The following is a 24,242-nucleotide window of genomic DNA, read 5'->3' on the forward strand; positions in this document are numbered from 1 at the left end:
GATAGAATAGATTTCTGTTTCTAGACAACTTTAACCCTGTAAATACAGTGCCTTACTTTCAAACAACATTCAGACCCAGACAGAGTTGTGAAAACCCCCTAAAAACAATCCTCATATTTCCCTGACTGACACAGGGAGTCGAGGGTGAGGTACAGAATGGAGCACCTCAAGAGGTTTAAAGCACATTTGTGTTATATTTCCTAACAGCAAGACTAAGTCTTTAGCCTACAATTCACCATAAAATCTGGACAGTGTGAGTAATATCTCTTCTGAGGCAACATGGCATTAAAGGGATAGTTCACAATTTTTTGTGTATTTTCAACTTCCCTACAGTGTTACCTAGGGTGTCCAGGTTCTTCCCTAGGTAAGTAAAAAATAAGATACAATTTCCAGAAGTGAACTTTCCCTTTAAAAAATGTGTTGGTCATCATAAGAACAAGGCAGTCTTATAAAGGTTGTGTTCCCCTGTTCAGACATTGCATGCATCAACCAATGGTTGCGTGCCACGTCATAGACTGTGCAGTCAGGCACCAGATTGCTATGACATATGATGTGGTTAGCTGATATGTAAAATACTTATCCAGGCATTGTAAGATCTGACATGCGTCAGCAATGTCTGAGTAGGGAACAGAACCTTTATGACTACCGTTTGTCATCACTTTTAAACGTTAACCCTTTATACTGACCTTGCCATGACCGCACAAAGAATAGAAAAAAATTATAATAATATATATATACATACACACTGCACAGTCATATCGGGAGAGTATATTCACTTGGTCAGTTGAAAAGTGAAAACACAACTTTTAAAAATACAACAAAATTGCACAGGTATAAACACTTCAAAGTTCAATTGTAATAATAAAAAAATCCATATGAGGTGGCAAATTTGTACAATTATTTTGGTGTTCAGCATTCACTTGCTAATTGAACTTCAACAATTAAAAAACGATTATAATTTGGAAAATCAGCTAATTAATTCATAGCACTTGATTATAAATGTCACACCTTTTTCTTTGTTTACTTAACAAAGAATATGAAAAGGAAACCCATGAATTCGCGATGGTGAATATTATATTTGTATATAATGGTTTATATTTGTTTTAGCTTTGGTCGGGAGATGTGGAAACATGAAAGTAACTGCTCCTTGATAAATCTGAAATGACAGCGCTTTAAAAGCATAGCTTCATGTCTCTGGTCAGTGTCCAAGTTGCGTGCATGCAAACGGGTGTTCCTGGGCAGACAGCCTGCTACTGTGTGTGTACAAACGGGTGTTCCTGGGCAGACAGCCTGCTACTGTGTGTGTACAAACGGTGTTCCTGGGCAGACAGCCTGCTACTGTGTGTGTACAAACGGGTGTTCCTGGCAGACAAAGCCTGCTACTGTTCGTGGTGACAAACGGTGTTTCCTGGGCAGACAGCCTCTACTGTGTGTGTACAAACGGGTGTTCCTGGGCAGACAGCCTGCTACTGTGTGTTGTACAAACGGGTGTCCTGGGCAGACAGCCTGCTACTGTGTGTGTACAAACGGGTGTTCCTGGGCAGACAGCCTGCTACTGTGTGTGTACAAACGGGTGTTCCTGGGCAGACAGGCTCTTACTGTGTGTGTACAAACGGGTGTTCCTGGGCAGACAGCCTGCTACTGTGTGTGTACAAATGTTTGTTCTTGGGCAGACAGCCTGCAACTGGAACAAACCATCCTCGTCCTCCCCTTTTTCTGAGTCTACTTGGTGTGGTCCTGTACCCACTGGCAGAGCCTAAGGCAGTAAGAGGTGGGGCTGACGGTGGAGAAGGCCTGCCCTGGGTGCCGCAGTCTCTTCCACCAATGCTCCAGCCTCTTCTTGAAGCTGTAGACAGTGAAGATGTCAATGATGCCCACAAAGTAGCGATGCTCCGGTCCGTCAATGACGTGTAGCGGGTTCTTGAAGTTGGGCAGCAGCCGGCGGTTCTGGGCCTGGAAGTCCCTGAGCACCATCGAATCTGTGACCGACCCGGCCGGCTGCTCAGTACAGGTTCTCCCGGAAAGGGCACTGCCCGGGTCACTTGCTCCCCGTGACTCGGCAATGCTGCAACTTCCTGTCCCGCCATCCATCTCTGACACCAACAGCGTGGAGTCTTCCTCTGGGACCACCCCTGGAACAGTGGGCATGCCCGCATGGGTGGGGCTTGAGCCAGTGATCACTGACCTGAGAGGTAAAGCGGAGAGGGGGTAACCAGAGTTAATAGAAACCAACAACCATCTGAAAAGGTTAAAGAGGAGAGGGGTAACCAGAGTTAATAGAAACCAACAGCCATCGAAAAGGTTAAAGAGGAGAGGGGGTAACCAGAGTTAATAGAAACCAACAGCCATCTGAAAAGGTTAAAGAGGAGAGGGGGTAACCAGAGTTAATAGAAACCAACAGCCATCTGAAAAGGTTAAAGAGGAGAGGGGGTAATCAGAGTTAATATAAACCAACAGCCATCTGAAAAGGTTAAAGAGGAGAGGGGGTAATCAGAGTTAATAGAAACCACAAACCATCTGAAAAGGTTAAAGAGGAGAGAGGGTAACCAGAGTTAATAGGAAACCAAACAACCATCTGAAAAGGTTAAAGAGGAGAGGGGGTAACCAGAGTTAATAGAAACCAACAGCCATCTGAAAAGGTTAAAGAGGAGAGGGGGTAAACATCAAGAAAGAATGAAAGAAAAATACAATTTCCACCCACTTTTTTGTGCGCATGATAAGGGTGGCAAAGGAGAGGCCCTGGTGGCGTTCGTCTTGGTGCAGGGGCTGATGGCCCACCAGGAGGCTGTAGTCCAGCACGTTGAGTCTCTGCAAGAACGACGTGTCAATCTCCACCTGCCGGAGCAGCCACGGCCGCTGCTGGTCTATCAGCACAAGCATATATATGAAATAACTGCATGTACCACTTACTACCTGTTACAGTGTAATAATATGGGTTATTAAAATGGATGTTACTCTGCTATAAGCATGACCAGACTGGCCTATCTCAATTACTACAATATACCTGTAACGTCTTTTTTGTCATTGTAGTCAGTCATCTGGTACACATATGTGACATAACGCTTGCTGTAACATACTATGACAGGATTCGTTCCTCTTACCCAGAGTGATATACTGGCCCTTGAAGTTCAAGTCCTTGAGGACAACAATAACCTGGCTACCCTCAGGGGCTGGGTCTGTCCACCGGCTCACCTCACAACCCTTGATGTCATACCTGTAACAAAAGACAACAGAGAACAAAGTCAGTATAACAGTATTGCTACCAGAGCCTGTAATATAGTCCCTACTCCAGACTTTTTGGTTTAACTCTGAAACAGGCTTACCTGGCATTGATTCGATCGTCAGGATAAAAAACACTCTGCATTACAATAAAGTACTTCTGTGAAAAGGGTAAGACAAGGCATGAACAAAGTTGTAGATAATTACACACACTATGCCTATGAATAACAATCTATAATCAGTCTGTACCTTCCTCCTATGGGAAATGTTTATCCTGTGGACACCTTGAAAACAAACCGAAAGTCAGTCAAATACAAAGCTATGGTAGCTAAGAGAACTACAAACAGATACAAAGATTTTCCATGAGATGAGAGTCCATCCTGTTAGTCTTACCTAAGAACTTGACCAGCAGTGAATGGGGATACTTCTCTAAGTGCTCCATGTAGATTCTCAGATTGGACAAGAGGAATTTCACCTCTCTCTTATTCTGGGTCTTCAGGAAAAAACACTTATCGTTCCTGGAAGAGAAAGACAGATGCAGAGATCAGGCCCAGAACAGAGCGGCACATTTTGCTCTTAATTGTAATCAGAGGGCTGATATAAATACTATGCATGCCAGTCTCTCTTGGCTAAGAGGTGAGGAGAGACTGACTGCATCACTTCTTCTTTTTATAAGAAACATTAATGTGTTGAAAATCCCAAATTGTTTGCATAGTCAACTTACACACAGCTCTGACGCACACACTTATTCCACCAGACATGCCACCAGGGGTCTTTTCACAGTCCCCAAATCCAGAACAAATTAAAGAAAGCTTACACTATTATACAGAGCCCTTCTTGCATGGAACGTCCTTCCATCTCATATTGCTCAAATAAACAGCAAACCTGATTTTAAAAAACAGATAAAGCAACACCTCGCGGCACAACACATCTCCCCTATTTGACCTAGATAGTTTATGTGTATGTACTGATATGTAGGCTACGTGTGCCTTTAATTTTTTTTTATACAGTTCGGTCCTTGAGCTGTTCTTGTCTATTTATGTTCTGTATTATGTCATTCTGTATTATGTTTCATGTTTTGTGTGGACCCCAGGAAGAGTAGCTGCTGCTTTTGCAACAGCTAATGGGGTTCCATAATAAAATCCCAAAATAGGAGTAACAAAGGAACTTTTCTATATTTCCACTATTGCTGTATGTCTATGTGTGGTGAGAGAGATATACACTAGCAGGAAAGGGAGAGATGACGAGAGGAGTAGAATATGCTTACGCACGTCAGAAAGAAGTCAGCCTTGCTTTTGGAGTTGCTGATGAACTGCAGGTATGAGCCATCGGAGGAGAGAGAGTGCTGATACTCCTTTTCTGTCATCCCCAGGGAGCGACGCAAGCTGGCAAACACTGGCCCTGCAAACGTCTCCATTTTAAAGTCCTACACAGAGAGAGGGAGAGAGAGAGAGAGAGAGAGAGAGAGAGAGAGAGATATTTTGAGTTCAGATCTGATTGGTATCATCAGCAAACAGTAATGAAAATAAGGTGATAGATACAGCAGCAAGGTCATGGATGTAGGTCAGAAACAACCAGCCCAAGAATAGATCCTTGAGGAACTCCACAAGATATCTTGGCTCTATTAGATACCTGCTGTTTGCATAGACAAACTCCTCGTATCAGTAAGAGATAGAGAGAGGAGAGAGAGTTTTGGAAATCAGCATACCTTATGTATTTGAGTGAGCTCCAATCTGTAATCATCTTCTGACAATTCATCCTATGATTAAAAAAAAGAAAGAAAACGGAATAATGGTTACCTGTAACATATACCAATTATGCAAAGCAATAAACATTTCCAAGTGGTCTATAATCACTGTGGGTCAGATATATCTAACATTTTGCATTCTAAAAAGAAGGCATTTGTTTTGTTTTCACTATTTTAAATGTGTATGTTCTACACAGATACATTTTTAAATATGAAAAAAAGACAACAGCAATGACAGTACACCAACAACAAAAATGTACAGATACCTTTCCTGTTGAACTCCTCTCAACTTTTCATGAAATCTAAACATTGCGACACAAAATTAGCTAACACGCTACAAGAGGTGGATCAACAGGGTGTGTGTGTGTGTAAGATAATACGTGAGTAAGAGACAACAGACTGGACATTCATGTATCACACTGCTGAGTCAGCAGGCTCCATTTGAATGTGTGTGTGTGTGTGTGTGTGTGTGTGTGTGCGTGCGTGCGTGCGTGCGAGTGAGTGAGTGAGAAAAAGAAAAAAAACGTATTCAGCAGCATAGGATCCGGCACAGCAACCAAACGCCAATGTAAAATGGTTTCTGCAAATAAGTTCTCATGATTACACCCAAATCCAAGTCCCACTTGGCTCTAATATATATCAGCCTGGTCGCAGAGCATTTCGTATTATTCTGTACATACATTTTTTAACTAGACAAGTCAGTTAAGAACAAATTCTTATTTACAATGATGGCCTACTTGTTAAGCCCCTCCGGCCAAACCGTCCCCTAGCCCGGACGACGCTGGGCCAATTGTGCACCGCTATATGGGACTCCCAATCACGGCCGGTTGTGATACAGCCCGGGATCGAACCCGGGTCTGTAGTGACGCCTCTAGCACTGCGATGCAGTGCCTTAGACACCTGCGCCACTCGGATGGCCATAATATTATATGTTATGATATATTACGTTATGTTTGCTATGGTTACATTAAACAGATGATTACTTAAGCCAAAGGTTGAGAATTCTAATCTCATCACAGACAACTTTAGCATTTGAACTAATTAGCAATTTTTCAACTACTTACTACTTTTTAGCTACTTTGCATGTTAGCTAACCCTTCCCCTGACCTTAACCCTTTTAGCTAACCCTTCCCCTAACCTTAACCCTTTAACCTAACTCCTACATTTTTATTTAACCCTAAGTCCTAGCCTAGTTAACGTTAGCCACCTCTCTAGAATTCATGGCATATTGTATGTTTTGCATATTCGTAACATAATTCGTAACATATCATACCAAATGGATGATGGACATCCACAAATGAATACATGCCATACGAAAAGTAACATATCATACTAAATGGGGTGTCTCGGTTTTTACTTACAGAATAATACAAAATGCTCTGAGATCAGGTTGCTAATATAATCCTGTTTTGTCCCCCCCTACATTGTAGGGACAACAACAGTGTTTGTCAGTTAAACAAAGCAAATGCACAAGCTACTAATAGCCACCTCCCCTAGCTCAGCCAAATACTCTGTTTCAAACCGGATACTGACCAACTTTCCATCTGACCTTGGTGCTGATGACTTTTGGTCGATCTGAGGGCACCGGATGGGTGAAAGCAATATGGTAACACCTTCTCAGATCCGCAAGGGCAAGTCATCAGAGCAAATAGTAGGGAGCAGGTTTCAAAATTGGGCATACGTCTTAAACAAAACGATTGTTGCAGAGAAGGTGCCATTGTAGCTAGTAGTAAGCTAACAAGCGGCTAACAAACTATGAGAACCATAACAGTTTGAGCCTTTCTTATTGGAAAAGTCCAGGTAATCACTCCCTGTTCCAGTCCATTTTCTTCCGTTTGCTGCCTAATGAACATGACCCAGGGTGCTTCTGTATGGGGCCTTAAGCCATGAGTAATAGAGGTGGATGGAGCATGGCTCTATCTGATGAGCTCCTTTTGTTCATGTTACATCCCCACCCCTGTTGACCTTCTCATGGTCCTCTGGGCGAACTTGATGGGTGATGGAGGTGGAGTGAGTCAATAGTTACCCTCCACCAGGAAATCAAAATGTATCCAGTTTATAACCAAACATGAAAATGTTCACAATGGCATATGACAGGTGTATGTATGTATATTGTTGTTTGTTTGGACCATTTAAAAGGTATTTTTGACTAGTTTCAGACCACTGTACATGGTTATGCACACTGACAACACCATGCCCAGATCAAACTGTCTATCCCTTGTGAGCCTTGTAAAACATCTTAATCTACCATGTGTTTGCACTGGGTGTGACGTTTGTAAAATACCTGTACACAGGGCATTAAACACAAAGGGTTAAAAACAAGGTGTAAGTGAAGACAGTCTCGTGTTCTAAGTTTGTTTTAAGTGTTCTATCCTCCACTGAAATAAACAGGTCAGATTTTTAACGTGGTGCAAACATGCTTAGTAAAATTTACTTAGAATACTTGCACCACACCTAATGTGACCCGTGGTTGGTGCTCACCGGTGGTGGGTTGTCGATGGTGGTCTGCACGGCTGCAGAGAGGCCTTCCTTCATCATAGAGGTGAGGCTGTAGAACTCGTGCTGCTGGTCAATCTCAAACAGGCCCAGTAGCTTCCACTGCTGCCTCAGGCCCCCCCACATCGTCCTCTTCACTGTCCCAGTCCTCCGCGTCACCCCCACCGGACCCCCAGACATCTCCATCTGGGGTGGGGATGACACACACACACCAGAATGAGTGTTCAAGCACCAGCACTTGCAACCATCTCTACAAAATGCCACATCACTAAAAGGGCTGTTTGTCTCCATTAAAATGTAATGCCATTTACAAAAAAAGACAACTACGCAGGTAAGACCAGTTGGACCACGCAAGTTGGTCTTCTTATCGATTGACGTGTGGTAACTCATTGCTGGGCAAACCAGAGGTTGAAAATAACAGTTGTGTCGTAGAGAGACCTGGGCTGCCTGTGGCATGCAGAAAGTGACCACGGCAACAAAAGTGCAATGGCTCTATAGGCCTCAGAGAATGGAGAGCTTTTATTGGCCCGATATTGACTGACAGTGAAATCAAACAGGCCACATACATTTGACCACAGAAGCCTTTCCTGTTAGGAACAAGCGAGTAGAGGGTAACTGTGAATATAGGCTAGTGTAGAGGGGCGGACTGGAACCAGAAATCAGCCCTGACATTTCTAACACACCTGCCCCTTCTTTTCCTTGAGGTTCCCACACCGGCCCATTTTTTTCCTCGAGGCCCCTACACCAGGCCATTTTTTCCTTGAGGCCCCCATTATTAGCCACATAATTAAAGACTGTGAATATAGGGTAGTGTACAGGGGCGGACTGGGATCAGAAATCACTAAGGACTGTGAATATAGGCTAGTGTACAGGGGCGGACTGGAACCAGAAATCACTAAGGACTGTGAATATACTGTAGGCTAGTGTACAGGGGCAGACTGAGACCAGAAATCACTAAGGACTGTCAATATAGGCTAGTGTACAGGGGCAGCCTGGGACCAGAAATCAACCCTGACATTTTTAACACACCCACATTAATAGCCAAAAATGTATTATTTTGCACAAAAAACCTGAGTTAGACAGGCCCGCTGGGCTAAAAATGAACCAGCCCATCTGGCATTTTCCCAAAATGACAGATGGCCAGTCCAGCCCTGCTAGTGTATCCCTCCTTCCCCCCACATGGGGTATGTAAATATGAACCATCAGTGATCATGGATCAACCAGCTGTCTCCTTGACAACACGCAGGAGGAACAAGTCTGTTCAAGTCCCTAGGGTCTAGATGTAGCTGTTGCTCTCAATGCGCCCCTGCAAGCCCTAGGGGCACTTTATCTGTTCAAGCACAGTGGCTGTAACTAATGAGGTCCTTGTTTTGGAGAGTACCCAGCTTCAAGCATCTATTAGCAAAATAACCGTTTAATTAGTCGTTTTATTATGTTAAATCATGATGAATCAAGGATAAACCATTGATAAAACAGGGTAGAAAATAGGTTTTTTTTATCAACATGCAGAATCTTTGAGAGGACTCCGTCCAATTTGAGTATCTGCACTGCTCTATATTGACCCAACGACCAGTGGAACCGAGTTGACACCACACCACACCCACAGCAGTATACCAGCATAATAAAGTAGCCTACACCTTTTGCCATATAGTAATACCCTATACATGTGTAGGGTACACAATAATATATGGGCTACTATAGGACTAGCCATACAATAAAACAATAGGCTAAAAAGGGTTATTGCATGCGCATAACGGTGATACAGCCAACAATTTCTGATAATGTTGGCTGGATGGTTTGAATATGGTGTTATTCTTTGCTGCCTAAATTAAACTTTTCACACACAATTCGGATACATCATTCTGTCGTCTATCCGCTGCCTGTCATTGCGCGCATGGGATACCGACGGGTAAATTTAGCACGAATAAAAAAAACTACAGTAGGCTACGTTCATATAGTCAAAAACATATCATAACAAAACAAGCAATATTAAAATAATATTTGCGTTAACATTAGTAATAGATATTCCAAAATATGAAGATTCTTGCCTCAGTTTGGCTCATCGATGCCACTAATTCAGGTCCTCCCGTGTCTGCTCTATAGTTCCCGAGATCAGCGCATTCCTCCTATCCACGATTGACATCGCAATCCGTTCTTTCAATGAATGCGCGCAAGCGGGGATGTGGCGATAATGACACTGCGCGGAACCCCCAACAAGCTGCACCAGAAATCTCCTTTCACAAAGCATTAGCTCGTCTGTGACCTGAAAAAAACTCGGACACACAGGTTATAAAAAACGTCATATATGACACATTTTACGAGGAATCTTTTGATGTGATCAATGATATGACCTAAATCGTAGATGTATAGCCTACACAATACAACATGATTTGAATCAATTCTCATTATAGACCACATTCTAAACATTGAAATCCTGAATGAATTGTGCGAGAATTATCAATATAACATTTTTATTTTGTGAATACAGAGGACCTTTAACCCTATACACCATCCACATTTTTAGACCTTGTTTTGCTCAACAGACTTTAGAAAATCGTCCATCATATCAGATGCTAAGTTATCTTGTACTTGAACTAGCCAAGCACTAAATGGTATTTAAAAGCATGACAGATTTCCTAATTTGCCACAATGAGTATTTAAAATACCAAGTGTTTGTGTGGACATAATAAATATGCTTGGATATCAATTGGGCCCTTTCAGTCCGTGTAGACTACAGTTACTAACTAAACAATTGACATGGGTCATTCTTAGCAACTAAGAACTCAAAATAAATATTTAAGTCTTAAAACAGTGTCTGAAAAGACATCCAAAATGTGGTGAAATGGGACACCAGTGAAACTTTGATCAAATCTGATATAGTACTCTACAAAATCAGCTAATCTAATTCCTCTCCACATTATGAAGACAGGTTTTATCTAGGGCTGACCACATACAGTGAAACTGAATACCTACACATTGATTTCATCCCCTTTTTCCTTTGTCTCCAACCCCCTTCGATGTGTGGAACAGATGTGGGTGGAGCTCGGTCTACATAGGGTGCAAATTTCAAAACAATTCACAAAAGCTTTGACGAAGGCCTCACAAGTAAGCTTATTAAAGATCGGTGATACTATCAAGAGCAGTGTGCGGTTTCATTTTTCCTTCATCTTGTTCAATTGTTGCCATGCACCTGCAAATAAGATTGCTCAGATGTACGAGTGCCCTTTGAATTTTGTATCCCTGGCAAAGTGACAATGCTCCTTAAGGATAAATATAGCATCTGCAGCCATGCAGGGATTGACATTAAGGGTTGCCCTATTGCCTGGGTCAAGTAAAGTGAGCAGTTGCACAAGTTTGGCCTGCTCTGAGTTTGCCCCAATGGGCATGTAATGAAAAATAAATACATATAGAAATCAAACTGAAAAGAATTCCAGTAGCCCAAAGCTGATCTTTCTGGTTCATTCCCAAAAGACAAACAATTTATGGCAGTCGGGCAAGTTGAGCCTGCTATTAATGTTTTTACTGATAACAACCAAAATACAAAGAATTCCAGTACTGATCTAATTCCTTCCCTATGTGTAGGTGACAGGCAGGCCATTTATGGCAGTTTGTGTATAAATAACTAATTTACATTTTCAGGGAAGTGATCATAATCTTTTGGCAACCAAAAAAAGCCTTCTGACTTGCCCGATGGGCAAGTGCCTTTCAGACTTTAACGTCAATCTCTGACATGCATTGCCAACCGCAAGGTTGTGGGTCTGAATATAAGGAGATGGGATAGGTGGTGGTGTACAGCAGCTCTTCAAGTCTTGTCTTATGTCTTTCAGTCATTAGATGTTTTCATCAGCTGTCAGAGAGAAGCAGTCCAGACTTTATTTTTGATTTCTCCCAACGGAATGTAAGGCAAGACGCTGGACCAGGGAGGTTCTAGTGAAGCTACTGTTAGCATAACTCCTAGCTCTACATCCTGACCCGTCTGACAGAGTCTCTGTGACACCATCCCTCTTAGTCCACCTTAGGCTTGCGGTTCTTCCTGGTGACCACTCCAATGAAGGTACCTGAGGAGAGGAGAATGTCTGTGGTTACTCTTAAAACGAGAAGAATAAGGTCACTGTTCTCATCAAGACCAGACGGAACTACAGTGGTGGCCAAATATATTGGCACTCTTGCACTTTTCTTAATTAATTCCCAATTTCTTCTAAAATAAGTTGAAATTAAAAAATAAAGTTTGGTCTCCACACCTTTGTTCTATTGTCAACATTGCAGAACCAACGTTTCTTTGGGAGGGGAATGTTAATTAAGAAAATGTAAACAAATGGCATATACCCCGCGCTGACAAGGTAAAAATCTGTCGTTCTGCCCCTGAACAAGGCAGTTAACCCACTGTTCACTGGGTGCCGAAGACGTGGATGTTGATTAAGGCAGCCCCCCCGCATCTCTCTGATTCAGAGGGGTTGGGTTAAATGTAGAAGACACATTTCAGTTGAAGGCATTCAGTTGTACAACTGACTAGGTATCTCCCTTTCCCTTATATATATATATATAAAAAAAAAAAGGTTTTGGATGGGATTCAGATCTGGAGCAGTTGCTGCCCACTCCAGAACAGTCCAGTGTTTATTCTTGAACCATTCCTGGGGGCTTTAAAAAATATATATATGTATGAGTGTTTGGGTTGTTGTCCTGCTGGAAGACCCACAACCTTCAACAGAGACCCAGATTTTAGACACTGGGTTGAACAATGCACTCCAAAACACCTTGATAATCTGCTGTTTTCATTATGTCTTGCACACGTTCAAGGCCCCTAGTACGAGAGGCATCAAAGCAAAGCATTCAAAGCATTAGCGAACCTCCCCCATGTTTGATTGTAGGGAGGGTGTTCTTTTCTTTGAATGCTTAATTTGGTCATTGGTAAACATAGGAAGACTCCAATGCTGAAAGAGACAAGAAAGACCCATTGAACTTTGTAAAATCCCATCTAAACATGCCTAAATCCTGGGGAAATGTTCTGTAGACCAATGAAACAAAATTTGGCAATACATCAGCACTATGTTTACCAATGACCAAATAAAGCATTCAAAAATGTTCTGGAGTGCCCAGCGAGGAATCCAGATCTGGATCCCATCAAAAACCTTTGGGGAAATCTGAAAACAGCAGTTGGCAGAAGGCAACATTCAAAACATTGAAGAATTGGAGTCATTTGCAGCTAAAAAGGTGGCCAAATTCCCAGTAGAAAGGTATAGCAAGCTCATAGATGGCTAAAATACTTTGTTTTGTTGTTATCTTCGCAAAAGGATGTTTAACCAAATATTAGCTCCTGGGTACCAAACACTGTAAACTTAAGTTTCTCCCACAAAAAATGGTTCTGCCATGGACAATCCAATAACAACGTGTGGAGACAAAAAAAAATATTCCCAAGTTCAAGTTTATTTTAGAAGAAATGGGGAATTATAAGAAAAGTGCAAGGCTACCAATATATTTGGCTACCATTGTAGGTGCCACATATTCACCAATTTGGGTGTATTGCATATGGATCTGTTCATGCCCAGTTAGGCTGTTCTGTGATTTGTACACCATCAGATGGTCATCTCAGCTGCACCTAGCTCAGGGAGGTCCTTGTGAACAAGCAGAATGCCGTATATCCTATGTATATCCAGTCATTTTAGATGGACAGGCTGAGGGTAGGGAACAGGGAAGGGAGCAAAACACTAGATTAGAACCCATCTTATGTAGCATTCAAGACCTCACCTACACAGAGCAGCAGTATCAATGCTGCAATCCCAGGTAGAATGACAGAGTACTCCCGTGGAAGGAAATACTGGTGGACCACATGATCGCTGTCCACGAAGGGCTGGAAAAGGTACAATATCCCACGAGTTAGTTGACACAAACAATACATCATCTTCTATTGGATTCCTGGCAGCGAGTTTAACTTGCAAATTACAATGCAAAGTCAACAATCTCGAATGTGTGGACCTCCAACGATCTTTATGGTACCATTTGAAAGTTGAAATTTCATTCCCATTTCAGTACATTTATCAACCAAAACATGACACCCACCCTGTTTTCAAGAGCATGTTGTGTCTCAACCTATGGCCGGCGCAACACAAAAATGTTAGATGTAAAATAGGCAAATTAGTTTATGCGTTTTTAGATAATTTACGTTAAAACATGTTCTTTTAAATTAAAATTTAAAAAATCTTTATATTTTCCAGTGATGAAGACATGTATGTCTCATGTTATGGTGGTGTATGCAAAATGGGTAAACTTTCAGCATCTTTATTTCTTGAATGTTTCGGCATTCAGGCCCAAAACGTCGCTTTCTGAGCACTTCTACAATGGGCAAATATTTTTCTAATCAAAAGGCGTGCTGTCAAAAGATGATTGAATTCAAATGGATGTTGGCAAGACAGCCCGTTGGCAAGACGGCACAAACCAATTTTGGACCAGAATAGCAGTTCTAGGCTATACCTAGCTACAGATTGTTATACCAGATAATGTGATTTAACCAAATATTTTTGGTATCCATTACTTGGAGTTACAGGATAGGTACTGTTTGGTGTAGGACAAAGAATTTTCGACCAACCTTAGTAATACTGTCTTAATCGTTGATTCGTGGAAACAGGAGAACGATGCCAGTATCACCAAGCTTGGTCGAAAATTCTCTGTTCTACACCAAACAGTACCTATCCTGTAACTCCCAGTAATGGATATAAAAAATCTTTAGTTAAATCACATTATCTGGTGTAACAATCTGTAACTAGGCTATACCTACCACACAGGGGGCTGCTGAGGGGAGCACAGCTCATGTCTGGAACGTCACAAATGGAATGGCATCAATACCCCATGTCTCCAAAAAAATTCACCTTTATTTAACCAGCTGGCCAGTTGAGAACAAGTTCTCATTTACAACTGAGTCCTGGCCAAGATAAAGCAAAGCAGTGCGACAAAAACAACAGTTACACGTGTTCAATACCATTCCACTCCAGCCATTACCACGAGCCCGTGCTCCCCAATTAAGGTACTACCAACCTCCTGTGACCTACCAGTATGATGACCCAGATTGTGTAGTATGTAAACAATAGGAGGCTGAAGCCAACCAGGCCCATGCCAACTGCTCGATCTGTCCCTGTTGCCTGCAAGAAATTAAGACAAAATGTATGAGTGCGAGGTTAAACTGAGAAAATACTGTATCAAGCTATTATTGAGATAATAATAAAGTACCATCATATGAGGCATATTACCCATAAAAGTGTGCAGTCAAACAGGGAAATGGTTCCAATCATTTTTCAGCCATTCACTTGTCCCATAGGGGATTTTGGAAACACTTAATATAAGGGCTGCGTTTTGTGTAGGTTTACACTGGCGTGATGTTTTGATAACAGTGTAAATCTCTCTCGGACAAAGTGACTTAAATATATTCGCCAACAAAAGAAACGCTAATTAGCTGCTAATGTGGCTATCATAATGAACCACAAATGCCATGATGATCTGGAGACTGCCGAATCGAGGCAAAACATTTTTTTTTTTACCATTATTTAACTAGGCAAGTCAGTTAAGAACAAATTCTTATTTTCAATGACGGCCTAGGAACAGTGGGTTAACTGCCTTGTTCAGGGGCAGAACAACAGATTTGTACCTTGTCAGCTCAGGGATTCAAACTTGCAACCTTGCGGTTACTAGTCCAACGCTCTAACCACCAGGCTACCCTGCCGCCCCAGAATCTCTGGATTAACTATCTAATGTTAGCTAAATGTAGTAATGACATTTCTTTAAATGTACCTGTTAGCGAAGGTGCCAGCTAAAGATGACATGCAGGAGCTTTTTGTAATATTGCATGATGCCTATTTTGATGCTAATTAGCATTTTTGAATCAAAGTAAAATGTCCAAGAGAGATTTACATGGTTATCAAAACGTCACGCCTGTGAAAGCCTAGATTAAACACAGCCCTTATTTTAAGTGTTTCTAAAATACCCTATGGGAAACAATGAATGGTGGAAAAATTGGAATCATTTACATGTTTGGCCGCTAGGTTTTATGGGTATTATGACACCTCCACTGTGGGGTTCTATGGGCTAGCTATTATTAGAACAGCATTATAGGTCAGCCTGGTTGGATAGTCAGGCAAGGTAGTTACAACGTTTCCTTTCATAATCTGTCTGGGTGATAAAATGAACCATGCACGACACATGAAAACGACGATAGTGTGATAGCTAGCTAACTGTCTGTAACTACCATACAGACATGAGGGATTATAGCTAGTTAAGTAATGTTAGTATCTAGCAAGCGAGTTCGTGCAACTCTTCTGGCTTTTACTTAGTCTCTGGAGCTTCCCTTACAATTGTATCAGCTATTCCATAGAGATTTAAATAGGCTTGTGGCTATAAAATAAATATTAACATTATACAGGTTATATCACAAAATGGCTAGTAGCCCTGGCAATGATCTTTTACCATTTCTAACGTGTTGTTTCCGCGTTTGAATCACATCCGCAAACTGCGAGCGTGACCCGGATGATGAAGAAAATAGGTAAATGTTCGGTCCATACCCTCGCCTAAACCCTACTCTAACCGTTTAAATTGAATGCGGTCACGTCAAAGTGGGCGTAGCATGGATTCTGTTTAGACTACCACAAACAGTGATGCCAATTTAGCAACTTTTCAGACTACCCTGGCAACTTTCTTTTAAAACAGCACCTAGCAACAAATTTAGCTACTTTTAAAAATGTATTTGGAACTTTTAGCAACTTTTGAAAAGTGACTCAAACGCTAAAATGCACGCATTTTCCCTCTAAATGACACAAAAACTATTTTCTCGGTCACAACACGTGCCTGGCTGCAAAAGTGCATTGTGAGTGACGTCAACAGCAGGAGCTCAGCTCTTGCACAGCCAGCAGCAATTTCAGCAATTTGCAAATCATTGTTGGCTGACTGCAGCTGCCTGTGCACGAGCTGAGCGTCTGCTGCTGACGTCACTCACAATGCACTTTTGCAGCCATGCATTTTTACATTTACATTTAAGTCATTTAGCAGACGCTCTTATCCAGAGCGACTTACAAATTGGTGCATTCACCTTATGAAATCCAGTGGAACAACCACTTTACAATAGTGCATCTAACTCTTTTAAGGGGGAGGGGTGGGGTTAGGAGGATTACTTTATCCTAGGTATTCCTTAAAGAGGTGGGGTTTCAGGTGTCTCCGGAAGGTGGTGATTGACTCCGCTGACCTGGCGTCGTGAGGGAGTTTGTTCCACCATTGGGGTGCCAGAGCAGCGAACAGTTTTGACTGGGCTGAGCGGGAACTGTACTTCCTCAGAGGTAGGGAGGCGGGCCAAAGTAGGAATTGGCTTTGGGGGTGACCAGTGAAATATACCTGATGGAGAGCGTGCTACGGGTGGGTGCTGCAATGGTGACCAGTGAGCTGAGATAAGGCGGGGCTTTACCTAGCAAAGACTTATAGATGACCTGGCGACGAATATAAAGCGAGGGCCATCCAACGAGAGCATACAGGTCGCAGTGATGGGTAGTATATGGGGCTTTGGTGACAAAATGGATGGCACTGTGATAGACTGCATCCAATTTGCTGAGTAGAGTGTTGGAGGCTATTTTGTAAATTACATCGCCGAAGTCAAGGATCGGTAGGATAGTCAGTTTAACGAGGATATGTTTGGCAGCATGAGTGAAGGATGCTTTTAATTTTTCTAGATTTAATTTTGGATTGGAGATGCTTAATGTGAGTCTGGAAGGATAGTTTACAGTCTAACCAGACACCTAAGTATTTGTAGTTGTCCACATATTTTAAGTCAAAACTGTCCAGAGTAGTGATAATGGACGGGCGGGTGGGTGCGGGCAGCGATCGGTTGAAGAGCATGTATTTAGTTTTACTTGCATTTAAGAGCAGTTGGAGGCCACGGAAGGAGAGTTGTATGACATTGAAGCTCGTCTGGAGGTTAGTTAACATAGTGTCCAAAAAAGGGCCAGAAGTCTACAGAATGGTGTCGTCTGCGTAGCGGTAGATCAGAGAATCACCAGCAGCAAGAGCGACATCATTGATGTATACAGAGAAAAGAGTCTGACTGAGAATTGAACCCTGTGGCACCCCCATAGAGACTGCCAGAGGTTCGGACAACAGGCCCTTCGATTTGACACACTGAACTCTGAGAAGTAGTTGCTGAACCAGGCGAGGCAGTCATTTGAGAAACCAAGGCTGTTGAGTCTGCCAATAAGAATGTGGTGATTGACAGAGTCGAAAGCCTTGGCCATGTTGATGAATACAGCTACACAGCATTGTCTCTTATCGATGGCGGTTATGATATCGTTTAGGACCTTGAGCGTGGCTGAGGTGCACCCATGACCAGCTCGGAAACCAGATTGCATAGCGGAGAAGGTACGGTGGGATTCGAAATGGTCTGTGATCTGTTTGTTAGCTTGGCTTTCGAAGACCTTAGAAATGCAGGGTAGGATAGATATAGGTCTGTAGCAGTTTGGGTTTAGAGTGTCTCCCCCTTTGAAGAGGGGGATGACCGTGGAAGCTTTCCAATCTTTGGGGATCTCAGACGATACGAAAGAGAGGTTGAACAGGCTAGTTGCAACAACTTCAGCTGATAATTTTAGAAAGAGAGGGTCCAGATTGTCTAGCCCTGCTGATTTGTAGGGGTCCAGATTTTGCAGCTCTTTCAGAACATCAGCTATCTGGATTTGGGTGAAGGAGAAATGGGGGAGGCTTGGGCAAGTTGCTGTGGGGGGGGGGTGCAGGGCTGTTGACCAGGGTAGGGGTGGCCAGGTGGAGAGCAGGGCCAGCCGTAGTAAAATGCTTATTGAAATTCTCAATTATTGTGGATTTATCGGTGGTGACAGTGTTTCCTAGCCTCAGTGCAGTGGGCAGCTGGGAGGAGGTGCTCTTATTCTCCATGGACTTTACAGTGTCCCAGAACTTTTTGGAGTTTGTGCTGCAGGATGCAAATATCTGTTTGAAGGAGCTAGCCTTTGCTTTCCTAACTCCCTGTGTATATTGGTTCCTAACTTCCCTGAAAGGTTGCATATCGCGGGGGCTATTCGATGCTAATGCCGTACGCCACAGGATGTTTTTGTGCTGGTGTAACGGATGTGAAATGGCTAGCTAGTTAGCGGTGGTGCGCGCTAGCAGCCTTTCAGTCGGTTACGTCATTTGCTCTGAAACCTAGAAGTAGTGGTTCCCATTGCTCTGCAAGGGCCGCGGCTTTTGTGGAGCGATGGGTAACGACGCTTCGTGGGTGACTGTTGTTGATGTGTGCAGAGGGTCCCTGGTTCGCGCCCGTGTCGGGGCGAGGGGACGGTCTAAAGTTATACTGTTACACTGGTCAAGGGCCATATCTGTTCCTGGTTCTACATTTTTTTGAATGGGGCATGCTTATTTAAGATTGTGAGGAAAGCACTTTTAAAGAATAACCAGGCATCTTCTACTGACGGAATGAGGTCAATATCCGTCCAGGAAACCCGGGCCAGGTCGATTAGAAAGGCCTGCTCGCTGAAGTGTTTTAGGGAGCGTTTGACAGTGATGAGGGGTGGTCGTTTGACCGCAGACCCATTACGGACGCAAGCAATGAGGCAGTGATCGCTGAGATCCTAGTTGAAGACAGCAGAGGTGTATTTGGAGGGCAGGTTGGTTAGGATGATATCTATGAGGGTGCCTGTGTTTACGGTTTTGGGGTTGTACCTGGTGGGTTCATTGATAATTCGTGTGAGATTGAGTGCATCAAGCTTATATTGTAGGATGGCCGGGGTGTTAAGCATGTCCCAGTTTAGGTCACCTAACAGTGCGAGCTCTGAAGGTAGATGGAGGGCAATCAATTCACATATGGTGTTCAGGGCACAGCTGGGGGCAAAAGGTGGTCTATAGCAAGCGGCAATGGTGAGAGACTTGTTTCTGGAAAGGTGGATTTTTAAAAGTCGAAGCTCAAATTGTTTGGGCACAGACCTGGATAGTAAGACAGAACTCTGCAGGGTATCTCTGCAGTAGATTGCAACTCCGCCCCCTTTGGCAGTTCTATCTTGTCGGAAAATGTTATAGTTAGGGATGGAAATTTCAGGGTTTCTGGTGGCCTTCCTAAGCCAGGATTCACACGGCTAAGAAATCCGGGTTGGCAGAGTGTGCTAAAGCAGTGAATAAAACAAACTTAGGGAGGAGGCTTCTAATGTTAACATGCATGAATCCAAGGCTTTTTTGGTTACAGAAGTCAACAAATGAGAGCGCCTGGGGAATGGGAGTGGAGCTAGGCACTGCAGGGCCTGGATTAACCTCTACATCACCAGAGGTGCAGAAGAGTAGGATAAGGGCACGGCTAAGGGCTATAAGAACTGGTTGTCTAGTACGTTCGGAACAGAGAGTAAAAGCAGCAGGTTTCTGGGCGCGGTAGAATAGATTCAATGCATAATGTACAGACAAAGAATGGTGGGATGTGAATACAGTGGAGGTAAACCTAGGCATTGAGTGATGATGAGAGAGGTATAGTCTCTAGAGACATCAATTAAACCAGGTGAGGTCACCGCATGTGTGGGATGTGGGACAAGAGGGTTAGCTTAGGCATATTAAGCAGGGCTGGAGGCTCTACAGTGAAATAAGACAATATTCACTAACCAAAACAGCAATGGACAAGGCATATTGACATTAGGGAGAGGCATGCGTAGCCGAGTGATCATAGGGTCCAATGAGTAGCTGGACGGGCTGGAGACACGGCGATTCAGACAGCTAGCGGGCCGGGGCTAGCAGGCTAGCAGAAGGGCCTTAGAGGGATGTCACGACGGACGAAGTCTGTTGTAGCCCCCTCGTGCGGATTACGTCAGCAGACCAGTCGTGATGGATCAGCAGGGGTCTGTGTAGTAAAAGGGTCCAGGCCAATTGGCAAAATAGGTATAGTAGCCCAAGAAATTGACTGATGGACCACCTCAGCTAACAGTCCGGTATGCTCTAGACGGCTAGCAGATGGGCATTCAGGGGACGCCGCGACGGTGGGGCCTGTTGAAAAACCCCTCGGGAGGATTACGTCGGTAGTCTAGTCGTGATGGATCGGCGGGGTTCCGTATCGGCAAGAAAAGGGGTCCAGGCCAATTGGCAAAATATGTATTGTAGCCCAAGGAGTGGCTGATGGACCTCTTCAGCTTGCCGGGAGATGGGCCTAGCATAGGCTAGCTCCAGGCTAGTTGGTGCTTGCTTCGGGACAGGGACGTTAGCCAGGGGAAGCCGATCAGGATTGCAGCTAGCTAGCTGCTATTGGGCTAGTGCAGTCTGTTGACTGCAGTTTATTGTATATGAAGAGTTCAATAATGCAATATAAATAATGTATTTAATCAACAAAATATTAGGTTAAAGCCTACCAATATTGTAGGTTATTGCTCAGTGTGTACCCTAATCTTTATTGCATAGAAAGGCACATTTAATAAAATAAAAAATAAAAAACATCAAGCACAGCAGTGTAGGCAATTGGTTAATATCAAGAATTGGTTACTATCTGATGCAAACTGTGACTATTAAGAGGGAATAACAGCAAGTACACTAATGATGAGGGCTTTGGCATTTTTGTCTTTCCTGATGTCAAATGAGGATAACAATAATCATACATACTAGTTTTAGGATTTGCGGCAAAGATTTGTACCATTATGACAGTGAAAGGGTAGAAAAATAACTGGCCACGGATTAGATTCATGGTTATATCAGAATGTGTGGATGAGACAACGCTATGATTCAAACAGGTAGAAAAAGTAATTGGTCATACTTTACATATTATTCTGGTGGTTGAAAAAAAAGTTAAAAAATATAAATATACATTGAACTACAAAGATGTCGTTGGTCATACTGTACATATTTCAGTGATTTAAAAAAGTTTTAAAATATAGAAATATACATCAAATCTCAAAATATTGTTAAACTAAACTTGATTTTTTTCAAAAAGTTTACAAAATTAAAGACAACTGCAATACAGTATAGTTGTTCTCTAAATGTTCTGTTCATTATATCAATTTTAATGGATTTTATTTTCCCTGAGTTTTTTTGGACCTTGTAAAAACACTCCCATAGTTTTTTGCAGGTAGCCACCACATTTCCATCATCTCCCACCCCACCCTTTGCCAAATTGCTACAAGAATGGCTGCAGCAAGGATGTCACTCGATCGTCGTTGCGTGGCAGTCTCTCCAATAACTCTTTGGTGGCCTTGATGGAGTCATGCACCCCCCAGGTCTCCACCATCAGCTCTGCAAGCTCCTCAGGGCTTTTTCGTCCCTCCAGAGCACTCTTGGCGATTGGCTTTTGTTCCTTATTCCTCATCATTGACTTAAGCTTCTTAATTTCGTACTTTGACAGTTCTCCCAGTATTTCACACAGGTTCTTTATCCACTGCTGCTCAGTGAATCTTTTCACCTGAGCAGCATTATCTGCTGAAAGTAGGGGAGGAGACATGGTGAGACCTGTGTGGCCAGGAATTTATTTAATGCAGCAGGCAGATGAGAGAACCATCTTCTCAGAATGTAAGCTACTGTATGTTATCAGATTGAATGTAATGTAGGATAACGGTACAGGTTTAAAATTAAATCTGTGTGTATGATAAAGCAAATATCCTGTCTGACTGGTTGGTAAGAAGGAAACGGTTACCCCGTGGTGTGTTGAGAATCACTCGGCGACACCAGCGTTTCCGCGTCTTTAGCTTTGTCTCCAGAATGTTCATATTGAGTTCTGTGATACTACGGTTCAAGAAGACCTCAAAGGTGGCGTGTTGGTATGTGCAATGTGCAATGTGCAATGTGCATTTCTGAAAGAGTAAGTGAGGGAACATGTGAAAGAAAAAAGGAGAGATTGAGTGATGGACAAATGGTATGGTTAGTCCTAATGGAAGGCAGAATAACATGTGACATTATTAGCAAGATGTCTCTGGTTTTCTGTTCCACTTACTTTGGGTTGAACAAGAAAGCCTTGTTTGAGGTCAGAAGTCACACTATATTTGGCTGTGGGTGTCAGCATACAGGATGAGCTGGTCTTAATGAATGTGAACTCTTTGTGCTGATTCTCCACCTGTGAGAAAAATATTTTGACTCAGACAGATGAAATAAGGTTTAGGAATGCTGAATTCCAAACCAGGCCTTTCATCTTCCCCCTCGCCCCTCGATTTGCACGTTCACATGCGCCTCCATCATATGCACAAGTGTCCAAATGCTGAAGGAGTGAACATTAGAGAGGGTGGGAGGGGCTAATTAGACCCTTAAGTGGATCCTCTTTCCACTCTGGAAGTCACCCTCTTAGTTTTGTCAGCTACACTTGAAAATGAAGGGAACTCCGAGTGAGTTGGTAGGGGCAAGGGGCTGGTTTGGAATTCAAAATGCTTAGTTATTTTATTTTTTCTCCCTCATGTTACAATTTAAACAGACTCAGCTATATGACGTTGCAACGAGCATAAGGATGAACTGCAGATTCTGCAGATGAGGTTGATCCAAGACAGTGAAGTAGCAAAGAATATCTGCCCATGTGCACTTCACACTGCTGCAACATGATGGTCGCGTTTCCCTGCTCAGATGTTACATGCATCAACCAATGGTTGTGTTCCACGTCGCCGAACGTGCCATTGGGCACCAGATTGCTATAACATGATGTGGTTAGCTGATACGTAAAATACCTATCCAGGCATAAGATCTGGCATGCATCAGCAACGCATGGGCAGAGGAACGCGCCCGATATCTGCAGGACCAGAACAGCAGAGAAGTGTAGCCTCGCGATTCACATTCTTAGTTGTTGTGGAAATCGGCCCGATATTGCAGTTTACTTTGTGCATCACTGACTCGTAGTGAAGGACCTTAAGCTTACAAGTATTTTAACGTTCCTATAATGGCTGGAGATGTCACATGTGTTTCCCAAAACACCACGTAGAGAGAACGGTCACTAAGTGCGTCGTTTGAGCATTTGTCGATACTGATAGGATCGAAAGAAAGGGAGCGCTACTCTCGGATCAGCTTTCTCCATTCAAATCTTACCTTGAATTTATAATTATTCCACAATACTGACGACGGCCCAGCTCCTAGATAGAATCTAATGATGATTTGACAAAGTCGCAGGCTGCACACACTTCATCAGTCTCTCGTTCACAATTTGACAAGCACTTGACAAGCATCAGTCCCTCAAATTTCCCGCCGGCATCCGCCTTGTGTGGCCATAACGCCCAATAAAAATCCATGCCTTTTGCGGCCAAAGTGGCCATTGTGCACTTGGGTTGAATCTAATAAGTTAAAAGCTAATTATAATTCCCGGCTGCTGTGCTCAGAAGCACCTCTCACTCACATGTCTCTCTCAGATGTAGCCAATGCCAGTCACATGATCAAGTCCTTCTCACAGGCATTTCAGCTAAGAAGTAAGCTACAAGTGAATATAGACAGACATCGGGGATGCAACTGCGCGTGTCCCTCTTATGGAATTCCGAGGGGCATATTGAAGATGTTAGAACTGTCCACATTTAGCCTACTTTTTATCAGCCAACAAGATGAGTAGGCCTAACGAACAGCCAAAACACTAGCCTATGTGAATCTACTATCCCCAATAGGGAAAAAGTTGACCTATTCGATTGGTCAACTTGTCCTTCTGCACAATAAATAAATATTCCAAACATACTCTGTCTGGGACAGTTGTAGGAGGCAGTAGATCCCAAATTAATAGAACCACTTGCATCAACAACAAAAAATTAAAAAGCAATGAGGCTGATAGTTTAACATTTGAATCTAAACTATTAGTCTATTTTTTCACATTATAAGCACAGCAATGCGCACACGG

At 43.0% G+C, this 24,242-nt stretch overlaps 3 protein-coding genes across 11 annotated transcripts in view; all 3 read right to left on the reverse strand.

Annotated features, from left to right (window-relative positions):
- Positions 1-1,429: 1,429 nt before the first annotated feature.
- Positions 1,430-9,501, reverse strand: LOC111961887 (phosphatidylinositol 4-phosphate 5-kinase-like protein 1). Of its 2 annotated transcripts, XM_023984524.2 has the most exons (9): positions 7,448-9,501; positions 4,928-4,978; positions 4,491-4,645; positions 3,613-3,737; positions 3,469-3,503; positions 3,324-3,379; positions 3,102-3,214; positions 2,702-2,864; positions 1,430-2,185 (listed from the first exon to the last, which is right to left on the reverse strand). In XM_023984524.2, the coding sequence occupies exons 1-9, from the start codon at positions 7,916-7,918 to the stop codon at positions 1,723-1,725; spliced, it is 1,632 nt and encodes a 543-aa protein (XP_023840292.2). In that variant the 5' UTR covers positions 7,919-9,501; the 3' UTR covers positions 1,430-1,722. The 2 variants fall into 2 exon arrangements, with proteins under 2 accessions (XP_023840292.2, XP_070298954.1); XM_070442853.1 differs by lacking the exons at positions 4,928-4,978; positions 7,448-9,501 and having other exon boundaries at positions 4,487-4,569.
- A 415-nt stretch (positions 9,502-9,916) lies between these two features.
- Positions 9,917-16,286, reverse strand: LOC111961888 (dolichol phosphate-mannose biosynthesis regulatory protein). Of its 6 annotated transcripts, none has more exons than XM_023984526.2 (4): positions 15,914-16,286; positions 14,506-14,595; positions 13,212-13,310; positions 9,917-11,520 (listed from the first exon to the last, which is right to left on the reverse strand). In XM_023984526.2, exons 1-4 carry the CDS (start codon positions 15,914-15,916, stop codon positions 11,335-11,337), a joined length of 378 nt encoding a protein of 125 aa, XP_023840294.1. In that variant the 5' UTR covers positions 15,917-16,286; the 3' UTR covers positions 9,917-11,334. The 6 variants fall into 6 exon arrangements, with proteins under 6 accessions (XP_023840294.1, XP_070298961.1, XP_070298960.1 ...); XM_070442860.1 differs by having other exon boundaries at positions 13,208-13,310; positions 15,914-16,275; XM_070442859.1 differs by lacking the exon at positions 15,914-16,286 and adding an exon at positions 15,800-15,902.
- Positions 16,287-20,763: 4,477 nt separating this feature from the next.
- LOC111961890 (uncharacterized) overlaps positions 20,764-24,242 on the reverse strand; it is a 30,040-nt gene continuing 26,561 nt past the window's right edge. For 2 of the 3 annotated variants that reach the window (XM_023984530.2, XM_023984528.2), the window contains 3 exons: positions 22,380-22,499; positions 22,083-22,239; positions 20,764-21,868 (listed from right to left, as the gene is read on the reverse strand). In XM_023984530.2, coding sequence (XP_023840298.1) covers positions 21,570-21,868; positions 22,083-22,239; positions 22,380-22,499 — 576 coding nt within the window. In that variant the 3' untranslated portion in view covers positions 20,764-21,569. The remainder of the gene's footprint in view (positions 21,869-22,082; positions 22,240-22,379; positions 22,500-24,242) is intronic. The other variant, XM_023984529.2, reaches the window with a different exon arrangement.

This window comes from Salvelinus sp. IW2-2015, linkage group LG4q.1:29 (assembly GCF_002910315.2).
Source record: "Salvelinus sp. IW2-2015 linkage group LG4q.1:29, ASM291031v2, whole genome shotgun sequence".
NCBI classification, from domain to species: domain Eukaryota; kingdom Metazoa; phylum Chordata; class Actinopteri; order Salmoniformes; family Salmonidae; genus Salvelinus; species Salvelinus sp. IW2-2015.